Consider the following 24,382-nt stretch of genomic DNA (forward strand, 5'->3'; position numbering starts at 1 on the left):
TTATCTCAGAAGTGTGTCACCTTGAAGGTAATTGTTTTTCAGCTGAAACGATTAACAGAGTTCCTGCTGGCTGGATGTTACTATCAGGGAGGCTAATAGCTAAGGAACAGCGCTAAGTGGTTTGGCGCGTTTCTGTCAGGTCCTGCAAGGCGGCCAATAGTGGAGAATACGATGACTAACCTCCAGCAGCTTCAACTGAGACTAATGCGCCATTAGGAAATGGAAACACCCTCCACACCAGCATATATCAACCCGGTTGGTTAGAAAGTGTGTTTAAAGTTAACATGGGACATTTGGCCATACATGAGGTTAAACTCAACCGTGGAACACACAGTGTCAAGTTGAAGCACAACCTAATCCAGGGTTTGCTAAAACATACACCAAACAACGTGTCCCCTTTTAAGGACTGCGTTGAAACTCGCACAGAAGCGAAACAAAGCCACACCCACACACACCATTGTCTAATTCGTGCCATTCTTCACTGTGGCTCGTCTTAGACTTGTGCAGTTTGTCTTGTCTTGGAAGGCGGATTATGAAGTGGTAGACTCCCAAGTGAAGAGCAGCCCGGGGTCATTTTTCATGAGTGCGCACCTCATCGATCACCTGGCCTTTTCTCCAGCCTGTCGGGCACTCATTTATTCCTAAAGCGTTGCTGATTAAGGAAACGAAAGGGGACGCCATTGGTCCTGATATAAAACACCATGTTGTACTGTATTTTACTGTCTGCCTACGCAATGCTAGAGTGTGTGCTAGGGATTTGGTGCGTCACTGTGAATGTAACATGAGAAATGCTGTGTGTGCTATGTGCGTGTGTGTGTGTGTGTGTGTGTGCCATTGGTACTTGGCATTATTGTGCCTTTTACTCTCTTCCCCCTAGAGCAGTGGTTGTCTGTGGGCACCACTAGTGAAATGACATGTCATTGTGGCTTTCTTGGGGATTTGATGACACTGGTCTCAGGGGTGAAAATCAGAGCTTTAACAAAATGACATACCATACTCATTTCAATTGAGTGTAGAAACGTAATGTAAGATACATTAACAAAAATAACCTTAAAAAATGTGAAACTGGTACGACAGAAACCAAGCCACATTCCAGAGATAATCATAGCAAAACCATAATATGGTGGCGGCATGCGTCCTTGCTTATTATTGCAAACCTCAACGGTGATCAGTGCGTGTTCTATTATTAACAACGGTTTCACTGCTTTGTGGTATTTATTTGTTTTAATTCCATTCGGGTTATCAACAGACGTCTTTGTACACTACCTCTGTAGCACCAAGAGGAAGACAGATGGTGGGTGGAGGTTGCAGCATTCACATAGTTCCAATTCTGTCACTACTGTCGAGGAGTGTGTGTATGCATGTGATGGCGTGCGTGCATATCTTTGTGTTGTCATGTATCTTGACACCCACTGAAACTTATGCTCAACTCTGACAGTGCACGTGGGTTGACACACTCAATAATAAAAAGGAAATAAGGGAAATATTCACCCTTTGTGGTCGGGGTGAAGAGAAGCTACATACATACTAATATGTACAGGAATAATTGATTTCTGTGTCCCAAGTTTCAAAGTTAGATATACTCCTGAGGAAGAATGTAATTAATTAGAGATGTTATTGAATGAATTTCCTGTTTATATCCATGATGATTATAGCAGTGCTCTCGGTTTGTGTGTGTATGTGTGTGCCTGCGTGCGTGCGTGCGTGCTTATGTGCGTGCGTGCTTATGTGTGTGTGTGTGTGTGTGTGTGTGTGTGTGTGTGTGTGTGTGTGTGGTGTGTGCCTGCGTGCATGCATGTGTGTGTGTGTGGGTGGGTTGGTGTGTCTTCGCATGCATGCATGTGTGTGTGCGTGTGTGTGTGTGTGTGTGTGTGTGTGTGTGTGTGTGTGTGTGTGTTAGTGGGCTCGTTTGTATGCAGTTTCCTTGTGCTAGCATGCTCTTTTGAAACTTGAAAAGGAAAAATGGACCACAAAAATAATTGTACAAATCGTTTTATTAATGAAAATAAATGTGTCCATTCTATTTTTCGATTCTTCTGTGTGTGAGTGTGTGCATGCGTGCATGCGGGCATGAATTCTGGCGTGGTGCGTCTGTGTGTGCATAATGCCTTTGCGAGTGTAGTTCAAAGGTTTGGATTTCTCCTCTCGCTCAACAAGAGAGGAATACATCGGCAATAGATATCGCCTCAATTATTCAGCAGCAACCCATTAAAAATATATGACTGTTTCCTGCATTAGCATCTGTTGCACCCTGAGCGCTGAGTGTTTAGGTAAACCCTTACTGTGGGCTTCATACACAGTATGGGCACATTGAAGTATGTGGTGGGTGGATAAAGCAAACAGGTCCTCAACACAACCACACATCCCCACAACCACACCTGTTCTGTGTGCAAATATACAAACAAACACTCTCTCATACACTCACACACACACACACACACACACACACACACTCACACACACACACACACACACACACACACACACACACACACACACACACACACACCCACACACACACACACACACACACACACACACACACATGCTCTCTCTCTCTCTCTCTCTCTCTCTCTCTCTCTCTCTCTCTCTCTCTCTTACACACACATACACACACACACACACACACAGACAAACACACACACATTCTCCCCCTCTCACTCATCCACACAAAAACACACACATGCTCTCTCTTCTCTCTCCCTCTCTCACTGTGTGTGCGTGTGTGTGTGTGTGTGTGCTTCCAGGTGGTCTGTCCCGGTGGTCCTCCCCGCCCTGCGACTGCTGCTGCAAGGCCCACAAGGGCGACGGCGAGGGGGAGAGCGGCACCTCCTTCAACGACCTCTCCACCTCCAGCTCCGAGAGCCAATCGGAGGCCGGCTCCCCGCAGGGCACGGTGGTCTGCCGCCCCATCAGCCGCCCGCCGCACGGCCACGGCCACGGCCACTCCCACGTCCAGACCCTGGACCGGCCCCCTAAGAAGGGCCCCGTCCCCCTGGTCCAGCAGCAGTCGGAGCAGCGGCGCAAGAGCGACCTGCTGCGCACGCTGACCGCCAGCTCCCGGGACACCAGCTCCTGCAAGAAGCGGCCGCCCAAGGAGAAGCTGAGTGTGGAGGAGGAGCTGGAGAAGTGCATCCAGGACTTCCACAAGATCAAGATCCCCGAGCGCTTCCCGGAGAGGAAGTACAACTGGCAGGCCGACCTGCTCCGGAAGTACCGCCTTTGAGGGAGAAGGAACGCCACCGAGAAGTTTGGCCTGCTGGGGGGAGTGTGTTTGGGGACGGGGGACGGGGGGGGGGGAACGGGTGGAATCAGCCAAGGGGAATCAAAAGTGTGTAACGCTCCTAGCCACGCACCCCCCCCCCCCCCCCCCCCCCCCCCCTCACCCCACCCCTCCCATTAGGAAAGTCACTGCGCTGGGATCCGTTTACAACCCGAAGGCCGTGACGATCCACAGGAGATCAGAACACACTCTGCTTGGTTCCAGTGTGGATGTGGACTGTCTACAGTGACCACTCCCCACAGAGGTCGACCGAGATAGGATACACATGCATGGGGGAAGCAAAGGAAACAAGACTGTTCTTATTGTCCTATGTACAGTGTGTGTGTGTGTGTGTGTGTGTGTGTGTGTGTGTGTGTGTGTGTGTGTGTGTGTGTGTGTGTGTGTGTGTGTGTGTGTGTGTGTGTGTGTGTGTGTGTGTGTGTGTGTGTGTGTGTGTGTGTGTGTGTGTATGTAGCCCACTGGATACTTTGCTGAATGTTTAGGTTTCAATGGAATCCCTGTGGACCAACCCCAAACAGAGAAATCACCAACATCGTCACCGTCCACCCACTTCAAAGCCTACACAAGAGTTCATGTATTTTTTGTGTTTGGTGTTCATGGAATGGATGCAGTGCTATCGGGGATGACAAATGGTACTATTGCCTAAAACACCATTATAGCACAGTTGCATGCAAGTGTGTTTGTGTGTGTTGTGTAAGTCTGTATGTTTGGGCATGTGTGTGGGTGTGAGTGTGTGTGTGTGTGTGTGTGTGTGTGTGTGTGTGTGTGTGTGTGCGTGTGCGTGTGCGTGTGCGTGTCTGCGTGCGTGCGTGCGTGCGTGCGTGCGTGCGTGCGTGTGTTTGTGCGTGCTACCAAACCCATAAATTAAATATTCTACACAGAATTCAGTTGCTAGGGCTACTTAAACAACGAAATATCCCAAACGATGTCCTCACCCTGTTATGGATTGTTTCGTTTTCACTAATGCATTGTTGATGTTGCTGGCCTGACCCAAACAGATGGAAGGTTCTATTGGCCTCATTCGGTTCATCAATGCCGTGGTTAAGGTCAAACCTAGGTTATCATGAGTGAGCATACTATTACAAGTTGTGTCAGTTATTGCGCAGCATTTACAATACACACACATTAAGCCCCGATGAGAAGTATTTCAACGATGCGTTGGTAGATGCCTGAATAAAGCAGGCAACACATGTAGCCCACACTAGCCTTGATGCTCACCTGGGTGTAGCGTACAACTTGAATACTCCACCTACGTGCCCCACCGCCTAAATCCAACGTGGCGCTAATCCTAACCCTGACCCTTACCAATCCATCCAATCAATTCACTCAGATTACAGCAGTGCTGGGTGTTCTAGAACCAACCCAAACTCAAACGGGTTTCTTAGTTCTGAACCTCAATGTGTGTGGTAGGATCTCAAAGACCTGGGCTCTGCTCGAGGGCCTCTGCCCGACCGTGTCCGTGCGTTGACCTAGTTCCTTTAATCTCGGATGGCAAAGGGTCTCCCAGAATCGGTTTTATAAACATAAACACAACCATTCCAGTCCCAGGAGATCACCATCCCCACATAGGATGAGGGCACGGTTGAGGAGCAGAACAGGGCAGGGATCACCACTGGGTTTTCCCTTCTCCTCAACCAAGGGTCAGGGAGTTTGGCTGCCAATCATCCCGGGTCACTGAACATCCCCTTTTCAAGTCAAAAGTCAAAAGACAACCACAGGCAGGATTCTCAGCAATAAATGCTGTAAATAAATCACATAATGGACAATAAAGTGAATGGGGACTGCCAATCAATCCCTATAGTATGCATTGCATCGCAATGTAATGTTAATGTTAATATAAAGCATTTGAAAGATTGGAGATATTGATAATCATCAAGACAGCGACTTACTTCTCATTATTTTTTCGGATTTTTCTTCTACTTTTGTTTAAATTTTAAAGGAAATTGCCACTGGACGATGATTTATAAAAAAACTTCTCACATGGGCTTTGACCAATAAAACAGCATTGAAACAGCCCTAAGCAGATGATTTTCTCCATGGTGACTTTGAAGTACAGGAGAATTCGTCAGACCATGTACAAACACATTATATCCCAAACAAACACACTTGTACGTAGCACTGAAAGATGAAATAGTGGTGTAACAATTTCAAGGCAGGTACAATGTACAAACCTGTGAACTCCCAGGGAAGAACGGTTCATTTGAGCTGTTAATGATTCCTATCAATCCTGTAAATGATGGTGATCAATACCATAGTTATCCATGATCGGGTGCGTCCAATAGAGATCTAGTAGAAGTAAGGCAGGTCCGTGTTTAGTGTTATTAATGGAACGTGGCCAATAGCCCTATGCATCCCGACGTGCGCTGATGTCGTTGTGTTACTTATACACCGACTTTGACAGAAGAGGCGGGATGTATGATGTATATTTTTTTCAATCTAAAGGAAATTAAGCAAGCTCCCTTGACTTTAAAATGATGACCATAAACGTTAACATTATGAAAAGTCATAGTTGAATGAACCTAAAATGTTTATGTAATGAGAAATTGATCGGATTTGGCTGGTGAATTTTTTATTTTTTCATCAGAAACCAATTAAATAATGTAATGCCGCCTAATAACGCTCCACCATATTTTAGGGAAAAAGGGAATAAAGCACAACAAATTGATCGCATACTGAATGAAGTAAATGTACATGAATATATGACAACATCAATCCCATTTCAATGTGTTTATGGCAAATCTGTGGTAAAGAAAAGCCTCGCTTATGTAATTGTAGCAAAATAACTGTGGTCCTCCCAACATTTTAAAGAGCCCTTATTTAACCACAACGTTGATGAGGCATCTCAAGCCATTTCAAAGTCTGTCCCTTCGTGACATCAAAAGGGATAGAGTCTGAAATGGGTCGCAATTCCAATCTCATAATGACACTTGGTGGTTAAATATGGGGCCTTTAAAAACCTCCCCTGATTATCTCCTTATTCCTTTTACTTCATTATTTATTTATTCATCTATCATGGGGCTGAGGCTGCTTCTAAATTAATGCGATTCATCGCTTACAAGCTAATGTTTGTTTGATAAACATGGCTGCAATGCAAACCTATAGTATTGAAAGGAGTTTTGACATGGAGTGCTTTGCTTTTTGGGCGCATTCACAGATTCTCTTGTGATTTTTGTTTTTATCGTCACAACCACATGTCAAGCCTTCTCTTTATGCTTTATTCCTAATTGTCAATCTTAAAGTTGAAGTGAAAGGGTATTTTTTATAGAAAGATAAACAGGAGCTCTGCCTATCGATTGAAATGCCCATTTATTGTTTATGATAGTTTGGGAAAATGCAAAGTTGGGCCTTACAAACAATCATAGCGTTCTGCAAAGCACAACAAATTTAGTTGATTGAAAGGCCATATCAGGTGTACATGGTGTAAGCGTACAATATATGAACAATTATATTAACATTTGATCCTACCAGTTTATCCCAAATATGTTCATAGATATCTATTAAAAGTCACCTACTTTGTTGATATAATATGTTATATTATTTTTGTAGCAATAATAACAAAGTCAATTATTCAATATACTAATTAATAATCAACGAAAATGTTTGTAGAATATATTAAAGATGTTTAATGCCCTTTACATTTTTGCCAGATTCAGAATTCTATTTCCGACCAAGCATAGATAGCTGTAATTCTAGGTTAAATCCACATGGTAGACTCTAAATGAGGATATTTACTTTTGCACCTGTATACATTTAATTGTTAGAATTCATAAATGTGCCCATGTGTGAGTCTATCATGTTTTTGGTTATAAAATTGCAATAGGTGCTGGTTACAGAAAACACTATCTTTCACTTGTAAATACAACATACTTTAATTTATTTTTCTACATTGCGGAGATAATTATTACATTGTCACTCTGTTTTTGCCTCATCAGCTAAAGAGCTTAAAAATATCAATGCACACAGCAAATCATGTGTAAATAAACCCATGAATAATACATTACCCGGACAGTGCATTATATTCTGCTAAATGTATGTAAAAAAAAAAAAAAGTAAGAACACAGGAATGCTTGTCTTTCCTTTGCTGATGCAGTGGAGTGACTGACAGATATTGCCATTGGTATCATTGACAGCTGATCAGGGCTAGGGGAATTTCATTCACATAGACAATGATAAAAAGAAAGAAAAGGGTACTGTATTCTCTGATGATTATATAAATGGCACAGAGGAATTATGGGACTGAAAGGACTGGAGAACTAATGTGCGCGATAAATGCTGTACTAAATTTAAAGAGCAGCCATTTACTATAAGTAAATAAAAATGAATGCTATCTAGCTTAAAGTTGAACCTTAACTGAACTATACATCTTCATTAACCATTACGCATACCGCAATGACGTAATGATTTGATATGCAGAAGAATTATTTAATTAAGCATCTGTCCAACACATATGTACCGTTAGGTATACGGAAATAGCTACACATCTGCCAAACTACTCCTCATTAGCTGTGAAATTAAAGTCGCTGACTGTCACAATGGCGAAACGATGATGGAGAATCTCAGCAAGGCTTGTCAACACGTCAGCACTTTTCTGCCCGCTCTTTCGTGAGTTTTAATTCAGCAGAAACGGTGAACCAGAGAGCAACTGACAACTCCCTCAACCCCCTAGATTGTTTGCGTCATTAACCGCTATACTACCCAAGATCCTTAGTTTGGTTTTTCGTTCTTTTTTCAGCACCGAACACCGATGCCAATAAAAAGGGGATGGATGGATTTTGAATTTACGTTTTTTATTTTATTTTATTTTTTATATAATTTCATCTTGAAATTTTGTATGGCTCTGAGGTGTAGTGATGGATTCAATGATTAATTTCTTGATTCAGTTTGCGTCGGTCAGTTCGCCAAGAAGCGTCGTTCAGAATCGTTCGTTCGTTCAGTTGAGTTTCCGGTAGCGGTGAATCTAATCATGGAATGCACGGTTCTCAGCTGAGTCAGTCAGACTCAACTCCTCCCTCTTTCTCATTCTCAAACGATCTTGGAAGTCGATCATCAATCAAAATTACAACTTTAACCAAAAACAGCGGGATGGGGGGGGGGGGGGGTTTAGTTGATTATTGGATGTTTAACATATCAGTAAGATAATACATTTGATTTAGCATTAATGGTGGGGGTCCCAGGTGGAGAACGAACCATAAAAGAATGCAACAGATTGACAAGGCATTCAAATATTTAAATAATCTGGCATGACACAGAAAGTACAAAGAGAGCATGCATTTATCATTTCACTGATACTGAATCGTATTATCGTATGCTCGCTGACTAAGCCTCTTCCCTCTTCACCACTCACAGTCAGTGAACGAACAGCGAGTCAGGCGACTAGTGGGTCTGGGAGGAGTCGAGTCTGAGAACGAACGAGACGAACGAGAGAGAAGAATCAGTTCGGTTCAGTCGTGTTAAAGATCTGTTTATTCGAACTGATTCGGTCGCGAACGACCCATCACTACTGAGGTGACGAGTGCGTTCTATTAATAACAAGTCACATGGTGGCCTTCTAGAGCTTTCTGCAGCACTTTTTGCACAATGTATAAATCACGAGAAGAGATTCAAATGACAACTTGACGTGTAACTAAATGCCACCTCACATGCACATCCTCACCACAGATGGGATGAACTTAGAATAATTTCATACTGTAGTACTGGACAGATGTGAAAAAAGCTGTCGTAAAAACCAACTCAAAACTAATTTAATAAAAAAATTATTGTATTTTATGGTATTTTATTTGGAGTGGATATATATGGCATTGATTATAATGTATGAATATAATGTGGTTGTTTGAAGGTCAACATGTGGGACGCCATCGCGAATGGAGAATTTGTAAAGACATGAAGCAGATTTACACTTGTGGCCAAGTTGAAGCTGTATTTGTGATTTTTTGGTTTGTAAATTTATTTTCTGTTGTAGTTGCGCCTAAGAATGAAGTCTTTCTATATGAATGCAGGAACCCCTATATTAATATCCCCTTAATGACCCCCTTATCTGCTTCTGGACACATTATAAACATTCTAGCACATTTTGTTCAACACTAAAATGGGGGATTCTGTTTGGTGTATGTTGTATGATGTATGATACCAAAAGCTAAAAAATATTTTAAAAAAAGAAACAAAAAATGAAAAAAAGTTTGGAAACATCGTGAGCATGTTGGTATACAAAAAGTTATTACAGATGTACCTCGTCTGTTTTCGTGAAGAAGAAAATATTGTCAGAAAAAGAAAATATTTAACAGATAAATGAAATGCACAAAAAAAGATGAGCACAAAAGTGTTAGTACCGTCCGTAGGGTTCACAGTTGTATAGAGTCAAGTACAAGCCAGTCAACTGCCAATGAGACCCAACTCCTGTACTGCAGTCTGACACTCACCAGGGAAATATTGTACCAAACGATCTGTAAACTATTCCAGCCGTTCCAACTGACAATGAACATCTGCCAATATATCTGAAACTCCATCCTATGGGGAGACCAATAATGCAATTATTTTATTATTACGACCCATGTGAGAAATGTGAATTTCCGACTGAAAAACAGACTTTACCAAAGAATTCGCACACATTTTAAAGTTACAATAAACAGCCACGGGATATTTTCCAAAACCTACCTGAAAGGAATGACCAGATTGTAAAAACATTTATTCTGAATTAAAGATCCGGTTGTAGAAAAACTAAAAAGTTAAAGATTTCTGTGGTGAGAGTGACCCTGTATTCCAGGTGTTGACAGATGATATTCCAGGACTTACTCTTATCTTTGGCTTCAGGACCTCTTAGCAGAAAGTTCTTTAGCTACAAAGCATATAGTACTATTGAAAATGTAAGAGTTCATCCAATAAACAAGACATTCTATACAATGATCTTTGTGTTGTGGTTTACTAAAACCCTGTGTGTTCATTAACAATGTCCAACTTTAAGCATCAACTGCAGCTCTTTTTTTTCAGCAACATCTGTCAATCTGCAGGTAATCATAATACTTTAACAAATACATAGTGACTGTATTATCTGATCTTAGATTAGCCATTGATAGATTAATACAATTTCAATTTTGAAAGCTTTACAAAAAGGAATCCAGAATTTTGCAAAGTGTGGCGGGCACAATATATTAATGATGGTTGAATGTCAAGCCAAATAGATCTGTCTGCCAGTCAGTCAGACTAGTGACCTTGAGGGGCAATTCTCTGCACTTCCTAAACTGCTAAAACTGTAACTACACACGACTTCTTCATACGGTGGGCTTATCTCTAAAGGTTACCCTTCAAAAAGGAAAATATATCTTGCCAAACAGGCAAAGAAAATATATACTTATCTATATACTTATAATATATATATATATATCTTGGGGGTTTTCACATTTTCATCTTTCATATGGGAAAATGGGGATAATTGTGTGGATTTCAAAGGAAAAATCATGAAGACTGTGTTTGTGTGCAAGCAGGAAGATATTCCTGTTTGATGTCCCTCGGCTGCCAGCCCTCCCAGAACCAGATGAGAGAGAAGACACTCTGAAAATAGCATCAGGGACCAGCTATCATCTCCACCAGATCAGGTGTTGGGGAGCGTGTGTGTGTGTGTGTGTGTGTGTGTGTGTGTGTGTGTGTGTGTGTGTGTGTGTGTGTGTGTGTGTGTGTGTGTGTGTGTGTGTGTGTGTGTGTGTGTGTGTTTGTGTGTGTTTGTGTGTGTGTGTGTGTGTGTGTGTAGGTGTGTGTGTGTGTGTGTGTGTGTGTGTGTAGGTGTGTGAGCGTGTGTGTGTGAGCGCGCCAAGTGTGTGTGGTATCCGATGCACTAAGAGCAGAAATGTGTATATATAAGTTGTGGTGCGTGCGTCCGTGTGTGCGTGCGTGCATGCGTGTGTGTGTGTGTGTGTGCGTGCGTGTGTGTGTGCGTGCGTGCGTGTGTGTGTGTGTATGTGTTTAAGAGGGAGGGGTTCGTTATTAGAGTGGGGTTGGGGAGGAGGTTCGGGGGTGAAAGGAAACAAAAGAGGGGACAAGGACCTCAAGGCCAAAGGAAACGAGCCCAGAGGTCCTTCAATGTTCTTGCTGAAGGCTTGTTTTCAGGCCGAGGAAAAAATGGTCTGGACGGACGGAAGGAAAGGAAAGGAAGAGAGAATAAGAGAGGGAGAAAAAGAAGCACACAGTGAGTGACGGGGGGCAGGGTGGGGGTGGGGGGGGTTAAATCAAGATGGGAGCAAAACAACTTGTGTGGGAGGAAAATGACGATAAAGAAACAGGGAGAGGGAGAGATTAAATAAAGAAGATGCAGAAATGAACAAGTATGTTTTGAGGGAGGAAGGGCACGGGGGGGGGGGGGGGGGGGGGAGGAGTGAGGGAGGGAAGAAGGAGGGGAACATCAGCGTACGTGGGGGGGGGGGGGGGGGGGGGGGGTCTGTGTTGGCTGCCAGCCTCCATCTGGGGGATAACAGCCGCGGCGACATGATGTATTCTGCAGCGTTACGCGTTCTCCAGAGCCTCAATCAGCTGAGCCGCTCGCATCTCCTGTCGTCAGCAGCGAACCCACATTATGCTCCCTGCACGCACATCAGGCACAACGATAATACCACCACAATACTACTAAAACAACACAACAATACTGCTTCAATACCACAATAATAGGATAGTGGGACCATAGTGCAATACCCCAACAATAAAATACTACTGAGATATCACAACAATCCTACACAAATTCCTCAAAACGTATGACTGTGTGTATATTACACAGTGCATTATAAGATTGATTATATAAAAGGAAAAAAATATATATAAATATATAGAAGAAAGGAATGAGTTGGGATCTCTACGGCCATTTGTTCTATGTAAAGGATTTGAAGTGTTAACTATGACACAAAGAGCAGTGGTAACAAAAATCAGCTTTCAATCTTTTTGTCCATTCAATATGGGATACATTTGATAACAGTTATCTTCTTGAGTTCCAGCCCACCATAACTTTCCACAACCTGTTAACAAAAATAAATAAATTCATAAATATTCAGCATGCAAAAAATGCAAGAGATGTAACTGTTTCAAAATCTTCCACATTACAAATGTCTAAGAACACCATAACGTTCGGGTTACGTGGTAACCCTGGTTCTCTGAGTGAGTAACTCCTTAAGACACCCCGCCAGGAGGCGGTGCCACCTAATAGAAAGATAGATAGATAGATACTTTATTCATCCCGAGGGATGTGAAGTATACCCAACACCATGTGAACCCAAAGAACTATTTACAAATGTACACTATTCACATGCCAATCGGGACGATGCCCCGCAAGCCGCAAAGGCCAATCCCGAAAGTCAGAAGGCTGGTCCTGCGGGTCTGCCAGACGCGAGACCCAACGCCGGAACACAGGTAAAGCCCCGCCCGGCGCAAGGGCCAACTCTGGGCGGATAAGCAGCCCAGGTCAGCCCGCAAGACGCAAGAATGACCAATTGAGGGCTCAGAGTAACCTCTGAGTCCGGGACATGCCCAGTACCTGCTCCGCGAAGGAGGGTCCCGCTGCCACATTCAGGCGGTAGAATCTGGTGAACGTGGAGTCGGAGGATCAAGTGGCTGCTGCGCATATGGTGGCGAGAGAGGCTCCCCGCCACAAAGCCCAAGAAGTCGACACGCTGCGGGTTGAGTGTGCTCGAATCCTGGAGAGGGCAGGGGCGCCCGAAAGGGTGTAACCATTATGGATGGTGTCCACAACTCAGTGAGAAATTCGACACTTCGGAATTGGTCTACCCAAGCAAATAGTGTGAAAACACACAAAGAGCTGGTCTGACTTTCTCAGCGGCTTAGTGCGCTGTATATACTCAGACAGGGCCCTTACCAGGCAGAGTGCTAGCTGGTCCGCTGCTGAGGCAGGTAGGGAGTGCAGCTCTATGCTCTGGGACAGATGGAAGTCAGACCACCAGAAAAAGTACAGCAGTCCCTGTGGATGGACAGCGCATGGAGCTCGCTTATCCTCCTAGCCGAAGTGATGGCCAAGAGGAAAGCTGTTTTTAGAGAGAGACACTTTTGGTTCACATTGGCGAGGGGCTCAAAAGGCGGATACTGCAGATCCTCAAGGACAAGATCCAAGTCCCAGGGTGGTACCTGAGGACCCCTACTGGGCGCTGTAAGCCTACATGCTCCCCTTAGGTATCGGGAGACCATGGAGCAGCCATCCTCACTAATGGCAAACTCTCCGATACGGACTGCCTTGTTAGCTGCCAGCATGCCTCTCAGGTTGACTGACGATTTACGGGCCGCAGGATGTCCTGGGTCGAGGCCAAGAAGGGGTCTGTCTGGTGTGCCTGGCACCATCCTGTGAAGACTCGCCATTGATAAGTGTAGGCTGCCCTAGTTGATGGACCTCCTGCATCGTCCGCACCACCGTCTCTGGTAATCCTAGGGCCAGGAGCCGGTCCCTCTCAGGGGCCAGGCTACCAGCCTCAGCCCCTGCTGGGAAGGAGTGGAACAATTTCCCGTCTGCTTGAGACAGGAGGTCCCCCCTGAGAGGAAGCATCCATGGCTGACCCTCTAGTAGGAATCGTCGAGAACCAAGACATGTGAGGCCAAAACGGTGCAACCAGGATTAGCCTCACCTGCTCCATTTGTACCCTGTGCAGAAGGGCTTGAGGGAGGGTTGAATTGAATTGTTTATTTGATCCACAATCAGCTCTCTAATACACAGACGAGACAGACACAGCATACAACACAAACAAAACATTCAACAAAAAGAGGAAATGAAAATCATTACTTGATTTAAGTTGTTTAATATTATTCTGAGAAAAAAAAATGTAAATCATGTAACACCTTGTGTCAACAAATACAATTTCGATTTGATTTTAAAGGCCATCTTAATTGTTTCATTTACCAAAAAACGTGGTAAAGAATTCCAAGCTACCATTGCTCTGTAGTGCAGTGTTCTCTGTCCGGCCCCTGTTTTATAAACAGGCAGTAGAAATCTCTTCTCAGATGACTGACGTGTAGAGTAATTGTGCATATCATAACAAAACATCAAGCTATTAAACAGCCTTACAGGACTCTTTGCTGTTATTATATTTCTTTAAAAGCTGACTAGGAAGTTGTGTAACCTACGTTTAATGGGTAACCAATTCATCTTATTCAGCTTCTCACATACTCATAGCTACCTGTAGCTTGTTACGATTATTTTCTGATGTGTTGGACCATATGACTGTGCAGTAATCAAGCTGAGATAGGGCTAAAGCTTGCATTAATTTTTTAATCAGGCATCCTGGTAAATATGTCCTAGAATATCTAATTGCAGCCATCCCTCTACCCATTTTCTTCAACATTTCATCTATCTGACTTGTCCAGGTCATTTGGCTGTCAATCAGCACACCAAGTAGCTAAACTTCTGTGACCTGTTCGATTTCTTTATCATCTAGTTTTAGATGCAGTTTCGGCTCTACTCTCCCTCCCCGTTAAGAGCGTAATACTATGCTTTTTTTATGTTAAGTACCATTTTATTTATGTTAACCCATTTCCTTATCAGCACGGGCTCTTCATTTAGAACCAAGATCTACTGGTGTCAGCGCTGCTGAATAAATGGTTGAGTCATCTGCGTAAATAGCAATAGATGCATTGTTTAGAATTAAAGCTAAATCATTTGTAAATTTTGAAAATAAAAGTGGGCCTAAACAACTCCCTTGCGGCACTCCACAACTCATAACCCTCATTTCTGAAAAAACACCATCAAAGTACACACAGTATTTTATATTTGTAAGGTAACTATTGATCCAGGCAACAGAACCCCTATCAAAACCATAACAGCACAGTTTATTCACTAATAATATATGGTCAAGAATATCGAAAGCGGTACTGAAGTCTAATAAAACAGAACGAACTATCTTGCCTGCGTCTATTTCTTTCAGCCAGTCGTCAGTCATTTTGATAAGCACTGTAGCTGTGGAGTGCCCCTTTCTGTATGCATGTTGATGAGCTGTGTTCAAGTCATTCATACAGTAATAATTTTGTATTTGCTCATATACTATTCATTCCATGATCTTGCTTATGGTGGGTAGAATGCTTATGGTCTACTATTCTTCCCTGAGAAATTCTCTTTATTATTCTTTGGCAGTGGGATAATTTTAGCAATCTTCCAGTCTGCTGGGCAAATTGATTTTTCAAAACTTAAATTAATTATATAGCAGATAGGCAGAGCCAAGATATCTGCAACAGGTTTAAGCAACCTCACATCCAGGTTATCAAAACCCGCTGGTTTGTCCTTACTGAGTTTAATTAATTGTTCTACTGTAGACACCTTGACTTTTTCAAAGTGGAAATTACAACATTTATTCTTCATCAATTTTTTTTGTAATAAGTCTGGATGAGAGCTCTAGACCCTTATTTTCTCCCTTCATACCATTATGTAATTTCTGGATTTTATCACTGAAATAAACACTTAAATAGTTAGCAATTTCATCTGGTGTGGTGATAAAATTGCCCTCTGCCTCTAAGAAGGACGGTGTAGATCTACCACTTTTTCCCATTAGTTGATTACATTTCTACATGGTCTTGCTATCTATACTACTATTACTAATTCTCTTATGATAGTACATTTTCTTCTTGGTTTTATTCAACATTGTTACAAAGTTTCTTAGTTTACGATACATACTCGTTCACCACCAGATTGTATTGCAGCAACTGCCTTGGCTCTATCCCTCTCCTGATTTAAGTACCTGATCTAACCAAGGAGGCATTGTGTTTCGCACTGTTAACTTCCTGACAGGAGCTTGTTTATTCACAATTGGGAGTAATAAACCTTCAAACTCAGGGTCTTCCTTCTGTATAACTTCAGACCAGTCAACCTCTCTTACTTCAGTACACTAGTTATATTCATTAAAGTTTTTAAAGATTTGTTTGAAAAGAACTCTCTGACCTCCCTTGGGTATTTTCGTCTTTCTTCCAATAGCAATAAGGTTGTGGTCGCTTTAGCCTATGGGCAAATGTTCCTATGGGAACATTTGTAAATATTAAATCAATATAAGTTGAGGATTTGACTCCATCCGCTCTACTGCATATTCTTGTAGGCGTCTTGACTACTTCTGATAAATTACATGTATCTGCTAAAGAAAGTAGTCTAGCTTTAAGCGGGCAGTCTCTCACATTCCAGTCTATATTTAAGTCTCCTAAGAAAAGTATTTCATAATTTGCATCATACGCTTTGTCAAGTACTTTAGATATATTGTCTAAGTACATTGTAGACGTTCGGAAGTCTATAACAGCACCCTATTAACATTGGCTTTATATACGAAAGTTGAACTTGCAGCCACAATACTTTACATCCTGGAACATTCCTTATTTCTTGACAATAGATGGCTACCCCACCTCCCCTTGTTGTTCCCCTATCTAGTCTATACATATTATATCCCTCTATTTTCAGATCGATGGTCGCAAATCATTCCCCTGCCTTGATGGTCTGCCGAACGCGCAGAACCGTCAAGAACCGTCAAGAACCTGCATCTTAGGCGGCGGAGGTACTTGTTGAGCCCCCTGAGGTCTATCCTTCTTGGGGATGAGGAAATATCGAGAGAAGAACCCCGCTTGTTAGTCGGAGCGCTCAACCTCCCAGAACTGCAGGCGGTACCCCTGGGTCATGGTACAGGCCACCCATCGGTCCGCCGCCAGAGCAAGCCAAGCCCTCCTGTGCTGTGATGAGCGGCGGGGGCTGGCTGGCCCGCAAACCGTCAGGAACGATGCAGGCGTCTGGACGGCCTCAATCTGCTCGCAGATGGCACCCTCCGACCACCTCTTTTGAAATCACCATGCCCCCGGGGTGCTTGGAGCCGGTGTCTGAGGCCCAAGGCCTGAGCTACTGACTGAGACGCTGCCCGAGGTGCAGGCGCTCCTGAGCGCCTGCACCTTCGCTTCCCCCGACCTTTGAGGGACTCTGACACCTCCTCTGCACAGTGACGGCGATTCCGTGCCCGTTGCAACAGGGAGGAGGCCTGTGGCCCAAACATGGCTCCACTGGCACACTGAGGAGACAGTCCCTATCTGCTGGCTGTAGCTTAGACTGGGACAGCCGCAGATGTCGTCTCACCACCCAGAGCGAGCAAACAAGCAGCCTGATGCCACTGCCTGCTACTTGGACACCGAAGCCAGGCACATCGTTGCTGACTGGAACTCCCTTGCCAGAGAGGCATCCACCAGCTGGTTCTGCATGAGAACAGAGAGGTGGTGGGTGTACAGAGTCAGGATGGCAGCAGTATTAGCCGGACGGGCTTGCATTGCCGTGGACCTGTGCAGCTTACCCAACAGACTCTCCATCACCTTACTGTCTTTGTTCAGACCCCACAGCAGACCTGCTCTTGGGCCGCCATGTTGGAGAACACTTTAGTCTGCCTTGACCATCTATGGTAGGATAATGGTGAAGTAAACTGGCGACATAAGATGTCCTTGAGGTCTGGTAGGAGAGGGATCTCTGACCTGAGACTTTCCTCTGCTTCTGCCTCGAACCTGGAGGCAGCACCTGTAGACTTTTCGGGTAGAACGATGTTCAGGGCCTTGGTTGCCCTGCCAACAATCTCCCCAAAACAGGTGAGCCAGCTCTCGCCCGGAAGGGTTGTCTGAGGGAGGCTGTTCACTAGGAAACTCCCTACTCTCCGAAGAGAATACTGGCTCCACATCCAAGTCCTCCTCCTCAGAACCATCATACTCCCTATCAGAGAAAAGACTGGGAGGAGGAGAGGGTCCCACACCGAGAGAAACTGGGGCCCTAGGAACACTGAGGGAGAACAGGGAGGCTCGCGGAGCCCATGAGCACTCCCCTGGCCTCCTGGAAACTCTCCCCATGTTTCTTGCTGGCCCTTCCAAGATTGTTAATCCTTCCCGTTTTGATGTGAAAAAAAGGAACAATGTTCACCTGTCTTCAGCTCGCCGAAGCACAGCCTACTGTTCGGCAGGGCGTTGCACAGTGCTTGACTCGTGGGTTTCACGTACAATACACTGTCAAGACTCTCACAGCTTTGCTTTCAGCCAGGGAGCAGACGAAACACGATATGGCTATTGAAAAGGTGTCAGACAATCACACTCGCCGTCCGCTTAGGCGAGAGATCCTTCGGAGGTCAACAGCAGCCCTGGGGACCGCAGTGACGCACCGATAAGGAGTGGGACATTCGCCTTGGTAGGACTTCTGTGACTCCACAGAAATGTTTGTTACCTCCCCTCTAGCGGACCGAATCCACTGCCAGGCGAGGGACCTGAAGCCAACGCGCGAGTTGTGAGTCGAACGTACAATACGTCGGTGTCACTAAGCCAAAAAGGATCTTTCTTTTCACCTTATCCGGGTTAGGCTACGCGACCCAAGGAGGCGGCCCACAGACAGACTCTCAAAACATACACAGGTAAGCGGATACCAATGCTGTAACCAACACACGTTCATCTAATTCCCAACCCCACATGGTACCTTTCACAGTGGGGATCAAGCAATCACTGATTGCACGTCTACACAGGTGTTTTATAAGTTTGGGTTAGGGCGTGACCGGGCGTGCCGGTGTGTCTTAAAGCCTATCCACGGTCCTTAGCAGACAAGGGGGTTATACCCCGTACATATGGAAAGTGGAGAGATGGTCTCGATACGATCGAGAACTACTATTTATCCTCCAAGCAGAAACGATTGAACTATTTGGATTTTCGCAGCCAGCTGCTAAGATCCGCAGAGTTTAAGATGTGTCAGATAAATGGAGGTGTGATTAAGCGCATCCAATTTATCCAACCCAGGTGTCATGTAAGTGCTAAAGACCGGGTGCGTGTATAATTATGCATTTTCTACGATCCAATTTAACTAAACATTGAAGTTTATGATGCATCTGAATGGAACCCATAAAAAGACACTTCACAATGATATGTGTTGGTAAACTGAGGGAAAGAAAGAAATGTATTAATTATTCTCTATGTAATATAGTGCAACTGCAAGTCAAGTCGACTTGCAAGTCTTATCTTTATTTCACCCCATAACCTTACCCCCCAAAGGGCAAGATATAACACAGTCTTTAAAAAGTTTGGCTGGTTTCACGACTGTTCTTACTGCTAACTTATTTACTTGTGGATTTTGCCTTCCAGGGACTACGGAGAGTATTAAGTAAGGGATAGTATAGATAGTATAGAACGCCGGTCATCATCGAAATTATGAAAATAAGCCCCGACAGGGTGAACTGGACAACGACGCGAAGCGGAGGTGTCTTGCTTCGCCCTGAAGGGGCATATTTGCGATAATGACCGGCGACGTTCTATACATTATTCCGCTTATTACACGGCTACTTGCCAAAACGAAAAAAAACATGTGTGTGTCTTTTTACAATTTATTTGTTTCCAGCATTCGTTGTGTTGGTCTGCAGAGAAATTGTCTGCGGAAGACGTTGACGTCGCTTAGCAACCGAGTACGCTTGGGTTGATAAGTTACTTGCGGAGTTATACGAAAAACGGCCAAAAGTCCATCTTCCTTGACAGCGGTCAATTATACTTGGCGACGGTGAATTATCAAATATAATTCACAACTGGAAGTTGTGAAGGGCCCATGCAAGTGAACGGAGCGTTCCACGGCATTGAGAAGAGCTGTGTAATAAGTAAGGGATAATGCCTGACGAGGTGCCACTATCAGGAATTAATGGACGACGAACCTTGGATTGTAAAAAAAATGTACAATCCAAATATAACGTTTTTCAAAAGCCACAACTTTGTTTCCCTGGTAACGCCTGAGGGTTTGACTAATACCTGGAACAATCATTACCCTCCCGTAATGTTCTTCCATCCCTTGCACACTGCATCTGTCTGAATGGGGAGGAGTCGCAATGCATTGTGGATCCATCCGTTCCGTTGGATCCGTCGGCTCCGTCAAGAAGTTGAACACATTTTAACTTTTCAGGCAGCGACGGATCCGTCATCCAATTAGATCCCGTATGCAAATGTATGCACTGTGAAACTACCCGGGCTCTGACCAATGAAAATCACCTTTGTGTGACAACCCGGGGAAGCAGGTGGATATGTAAAAGACGACCAGCAGCGGGGATTTTTTTTCCCCGCTGCTCAAATAGGAGAGCATCCAGACGCAACTCCTGCACAAGTGCGTGATACTCCCCTCTCTGGTTGCGTGTCCGGAGAATGACGATGCTAAGCTCTATCACCATGGGAACAGGAAGATCAATTAATTTTCCTTTTATTCCTTTATTTTTTAATGCATTGGAGCAGTTATTAGCTCGGATTAATGTTTAGGTATAATAATTCATTCACCAGTTGCACGCGCCCACACACATCCTTACCCACAGTGTAATAAAAGTGTAACAAAAACAAAAAAGGCGACGTAAAACATGTAAGTCAATCAGAGTGCACGCCAAGAGTGCAAGCGTGTGTCCTACTACTGCTATCGAGAACATTGCCTCATTAATTCTGCAAATTGATGCAACAAGTATGTTGTGCATTCCTCAGTACAAACAGGCCAACAGTTGTTTGTATTTCGGCCAACCTCATAGAAACTCTAATCATTAAATTTAAGTTAAGGGGAAATAGGACCAGTGTGAGGATGTGTGGGTGTATCTTAGAGAGTCTTAGCTTTTCTGACATCTCAGAGAAAGCTAAAGGGTAATGAAATGGAAATGGCCAATTGCCTCCCTACTTCCTATCTCCATGTGTAGATCAAAGCCATGTTCCCCGATCCTCTGGCATCTCGAGCAGTTTTACTTCTGTGTATAAAAAGGAACATGGCTCCCATTTACTGTAGATGCTACAAACTTTGAGCCAATTAAAATTATTCCATTAAGATGGGGGGGGGGGGGGGACATTGGATTCAAACAAGTCATTCAGAATCCCCACATCCGACGCCACACAACGACAAATCATGGCTCTTACTCAAGCACTGAGACCGGGCGCTGTAATATATCCGCTTTTAATTGTCCTATGGGTCGTATCTGTGAGAGCGACACCGGGGGGAAGAGTTGCATCCGGACAAAAATGTCAACCAATCACAGCCCTTGGTATTCACAGATTAGAGGCTCAGGAGAGGGGCGTAGTGATTTGATGGGCATTTATTTTGACAGGGATTCATCTTCTACACAAGGAGAAATCCTAATAAGGTCCCATGGTTTCCATCATATCAAATCCCCCCACACCCTCTGGACCACTACGATGACAACAGCTTGACCGGCTCTGCCAGCTATATTTTCGAAGCCGTATTCTCTGCGAAACCGCCCATCTTTCTGCCCCTCAAATTCGGCTCTTTTCAACCATTTTTGGAGATTAACACCCTATCCTCACACAGAATGGCTCACTCTTCAGAGGCACACCATAAATAGACTCCTATTTTCTCTGTCCAAGAATTCATGGATCTCTTTCGGATAAAATAGCTTTAAACAGACTTCATACTGCACACAAGCATCCACACACACACACACACACAAACACACATTAGTAGAACCAATGAGAGAAAGGCTACAGATTTGCATGCACCCAACCCTGGCACACTTAAGCTCTATGGCCACGGAGAAAGGGACGATTTTCTTTTTTTATTCAATGAGGCATTTTCTTTCATCAGTCCTACTGATATTTAAATATATATCCAATGTATCTGCTTATATATGTATATATATATATATATATATATATATATATATATATATATATATATATATATATATATATATATATATATATATATATATATATATATATATATATATATATAAGAGGAAGGGGGGGATCACAGAAGCATACCACAAAGAACAGAATTTGTAATTCACAGGAAACGACAACCAATGCAAATTACCAATGACCATCTGCTAAACATTTCAATGTAAATGTTTAACATAAATAACATAAGGTACTTGCGTTTCCAGCAGGTATATTACAGACAGCCGGGACGCAATGTGCTCTAGTTCATTTAATTTGGTCTTAATCCTCAACACATGAAGCCCAAGGCACACGACCATGTTGGGACAGACGGAAAATAATGTTTTGGTACTTTCCACATCCAAAATGGAGGAGTGCCTTTTAAAGCAAGCGGCAATCTACAGCCCTGCTACATATGTGCTAAGAGTGCTTCGCCCCATCAAAACGATATGATTCTAGCTGTCGTTTGCGTCATCCAACAAATATGAGGCGAAAAGGCCAACATGCATAAAACGAAATCCAAATTGGAATATTCACATAAAAAAAAGCATGTTTGTTCAACAACCAAAAATGGCAGAGCACACTGCACACTGTCTGAATCACCATATTCAGCTACACTCGACCGCAAATACGAACACTCGGATTTCCATTTTGTGGAAGTCTATCCGGGCCTTAAAGGGGACATATTATGAAAACAACACTTTTCCTGGGATTTGGGGTGTTGTTTTGGGTTTCTGATGTGGACTGTACTAAATGGCTTGGGTCACTCACACATTAATGGAGACATATTCTGGTGTTCTCCCAACAAATAAACATAGTATTTGAGTTCCAGAAAACATGTTTTTGAAGCTGTTTGCTGGAAATTACTTAACCTAATTTCTCAGCTCAGATCTCTCTCACTTGTGTTTCAATCTAACCAAATGTTGACGATTTGAAGTCGTTAAAATGTTGAAAGTATTCTCCCTGCCCCAGCAATTGAGTTTTGATTTGTGTTCAACTTGCTTCTTACAGCTCCTCAAGGTGAAAGCTTACCTTTTCTAAGGTCTGTGCACGCACCCCTTCATCCCAGGAATCAAATACTATACAGCAAGATAAGACTGCGGGCTGCAGGCAGTGTTGGATCCCCCTTGGTTACATTTAGTTACAGGTTAAGTACATATACAACCAAGATCTGGTAGCCCAGACTTTGGAACCTTTATTTAAAGAAACAACATATTTTAAAACAAATGTGTTCCGATTCGAATCAAGCTTCTTATTTTAAAACAAACATTTGATTACCTGGAAAAAATTATAAGCTGTTAATTTCTTTCTTAGGAGGTGTGGTTCTAGGAAAGAACTGAAATGACAAAATAACTAAGATTACATGAAAAAAAAAAAGGCTTATATCACATTACCTAGTAACAGATTACACATATATATTGTGGCAGACGGCAGGGTGGGGTCAGTATCATAGTAGGTGAAGGGAGATATATTTCTGCCGGCTGGCTCCACCCCAAGCCCTGTATGGACTTATATAAGGATCTTTAGGTATGCACTTCTTGGGGTAAAAAGGTAGAGCAGGCTCCCACATGGGCGGCGAGCAACTACAGGCAGCATCTGAGTCATCTTCAGGACTACTGTACCGCCGACCAAAGAGAGAGTGGCTGGATAGCGTTGGATTACCTGTTGTGACCTGGACCTTCTGCTTACCCTCACCCCACTTTGAACAGCACTCACTATTCAACTGTGGAAACTCCACAGCCACAAGCCTGCTACTGTATCTATCTATCTATCCATCTATCCATCCATCCATCCATCCATCCATCCATCCATCCATCCATCCATCCATCCATCCCCCTCTCTCTCTCTCTCTCTCTCTCTCTCTCTCTCTCTCTCTCTCTCTCTCTCTCTCTCTCTCTCTCTCTCTCTCTCTCTCTCTCTCTCTCTCTATCCATCCATCCATCCATCCATCCATCCATCCATCTATCTATCTATCAGAAAAAGGTATGAATAAGGAATCAACCGTAAGTTCATTGTAAAAAAGAGTCCTTTATTTACCAGTAAATGACTTGTTACGCAATGCATTAGGAAAGTACTGGAATAACACCACGTGCATGGTTGATAAAAGTGGAACATTCATCAGGCTAGTTTTAGGTGGCAATGGTAAAACATTTACCAAGATCACATTACCCAAATTACTATATTCCAATTGCATTACCCTTACATAAAAACAAATTATAAAGACATTGAACATAATACTAGCCATGGACATCACTATTCATCAGTAAACTGTGCATACACGAAAGGCTACTAACATCCAACAATACGGGTAAAGAGAAACGTGTGGACTTATTGTCTTACGGCACTTAATACAAACTAAGCATGTTAACAGATATTGCACCATTACCTACTGTTTAATTAACCCATACAGAACACACAGTACAACAGGTATACCAGATTATTCTCTTCACCAAACTCAGACAACTCTGGTGG

The 24,382-nt window shown here is 43.5% G+C and overlaps 1 protein-coding gene across 1 annotated transcript in view; it reads left to right on the top strand.

The window, feature by feature from the left end:
* Positions 1-3,274, top strand: part of kctd16b (potassium channel tetramerization domain containing 16b) — a 64,164-nt gene extending 60,890 nt beyond the window's left edge. Inside the window, exon 2 of the mRNA XM_030362553.1 lies at positions 2,748-3,274. Within this exon, the coding sequence (XP_030218413.1) occupies positions 2,748-3,226 (479 nt within the window). The 3' untranslated portion in view covers positions 3,227-3,274. The remainder of the gene's footprint in view (positions 1-2,747) is intronic.
* Positions 3,275-24,382: the final 21,108 nt, after the last annotated feature.

This window comes from Gadus morhua, chromosome 7 (genome assembly GCF_902167405.1).
Source record: "Gadus morhua chromosome 7, gadMor3.0, whole genome shotgun sequence".
Lineage (NCBI taxonomy): Eukaryota > Metazoa > Chordata > Actinopteri > Gadiformes > Gadidae > Gadus > Gadus morhua.